This window comes from Haematobia irritans, chromosome 4, assembly GCF_050003625.1.
Source record: "Haematobia irritans isolate KBUSLIRL chromosome 4, ASM5000362v1, whole genome shotgun sequence".
NCBI lineage: Eukaryota > Metazoa > Arthropoda > Insecta > Diptera > Muscidae > Haematobia > Haematobia irritans.
The window spans coordinates 200,170,025-200,171,610 of record NC_134400.1 but is presented as its reverse complement, the minus strand read 5'-3'; the positions used below and the strand labels follow the sequence as shown (position 1 = coordinate 200,171,610).

Sequence of the window (1,586 nt, the reverse complement as noted above, 5' to 3'; positions counted from 1 at the left end):
AAAATTTTGTCAACATTTTATTTCCATAGAAAATTTTGTCAGAATTTTATTTCTGTAGAAAATTTTGTCAGAATTTTATTTCTATAGAAAATTTATGAAGCACCTCATAGTCGGAGAGGAATATTTTGCAAAATCTTCCATAACATCAATAATTCTACCCATCTACCAAACAGTAAAAAAATCTGCCATTTTTGGTAGACTCGTGTTCATAATTGTATATAGAGCCCCCATATAAATATATGTTTTAATTCTGGCTCTGTAATTACCGCACAAAAGTTCATATCGGTTCGTAATTATTTCTTCCCCATATATATATACCGGTCAAGAACTGGATATATTCGTATTTAATCGATCTATCTTTTGTATAATATATATACCGCACGAGCTAACTTACAATTTAAAAGATAATGTTAAGAAGTTTTAAGATGCCTTGCCATCGGCCGCAACCCAAGTAATTCAATTGTGGTTGACCGTCTTTAGTAGAAATTTCTACGCAATCCATGGCGGAGGGTAGATAAGATTCGGCCTAGCCGAACTTACGGCCGTATATACTTGTTATACCCTTCACCACTACTGTGGTACAGGGTATAATAAGTTTGTGAATTTTTTTAATTGAAAAAGTTCTCAACTTCAATTAACTTTTTAATTGGGAATATTTTGGTGATAGTTTTTTTGTGTTGTAGAACTTTGTCGGCAATCCTGGGGGGAGGGCATATAAGATTCGGCCTTGACGAACTTTCCACCTTGTTTTAATTATTAAATTTATTCAACATTCCCCTTTTTTTGAGAATACCTCATAAAATAAATAAATAATTTTTTTTTTGTGTATTTTGCAATGCTAGATCAACAGCTGTGGAATTCCGACAATTGCAATTGCAAAATACATCTGCAAAAAATGTAGGCGTTTTGAAAGAATTTTCAGAGCAACTCGAAACATGTCAATGTTCTTTCCTTTCGCTTTGGGCCACAAAACTAACAACACAACATAATTAAATGGCCGATAATGTCACAATTATGACAACACGCATTGGCCCAAATAAGCCCGGCAGGCAGCACTGCACAGGCATCCACCATAGGTCATTGTGTAAAGTACTTTCAAAATACCGAAATTAAACAATTTAAATAGTTTTCCAAAATTTTCGGTTATTTTTTCTCATTAGCCGCATAGGAGGAAAAACGAACCAAATGGCAAACAAGTTCCCATATCTGACATTGTATCTCTCGTTGGCATATGTGTCACTTGAGCATTGGTGCTACAAGCAAAGAGGTGCCCCAACCAAAATGCTACTGGTTAGAGTTTTTACCTAGGAGACTTGGAGCAGACTGGTTGGGGTAGGACTGCCTAACAGTGGTGATTGGTTATTCCAAAAATTTCTATCAGTAAAATAGGTATTTTGTCTAACCATTATTTTGACGCTTTACAATCTCCTTCAACACAAATGTTTCTGATCCATGTGTCCGTCCACCATTCGATTGTATGCAGGCGGAAGGTAATGGAGGCCATTTTCTTCGAGTCCATCGAGTTGGGTCATATGAAAATTTGCATATGACACTTTTGGTCGGGGTATAAACGAAATGAACTTCAT

The 1,586-nt window shown here is 35.6% G+C and overlaps 1 protein-coding gene across 1 annotated transcript in view; it reads right to left on the bottom strand.

Annotated features, from left to right (window-relative positions):
- LOC142235948 (uncharacterized) overlaps window positions 1-1,231 on the bottom strand; it is an 87,477-nt gene extending 86,246 nt beyond the window's left edge. Inside the window, exon 1 of the mRNA XM_075307201.1 lies at window positions 1,183-1,231. Coding sequence (XP_075163316.1) covers window positions 1,183-1,231 — 49 coding nt within the window. The remainder of the gene's footprint in view (window positions 1-1,182) is intronic.
- Window positions 1,232-1,586: the final 355 nt, after the last annotated feature.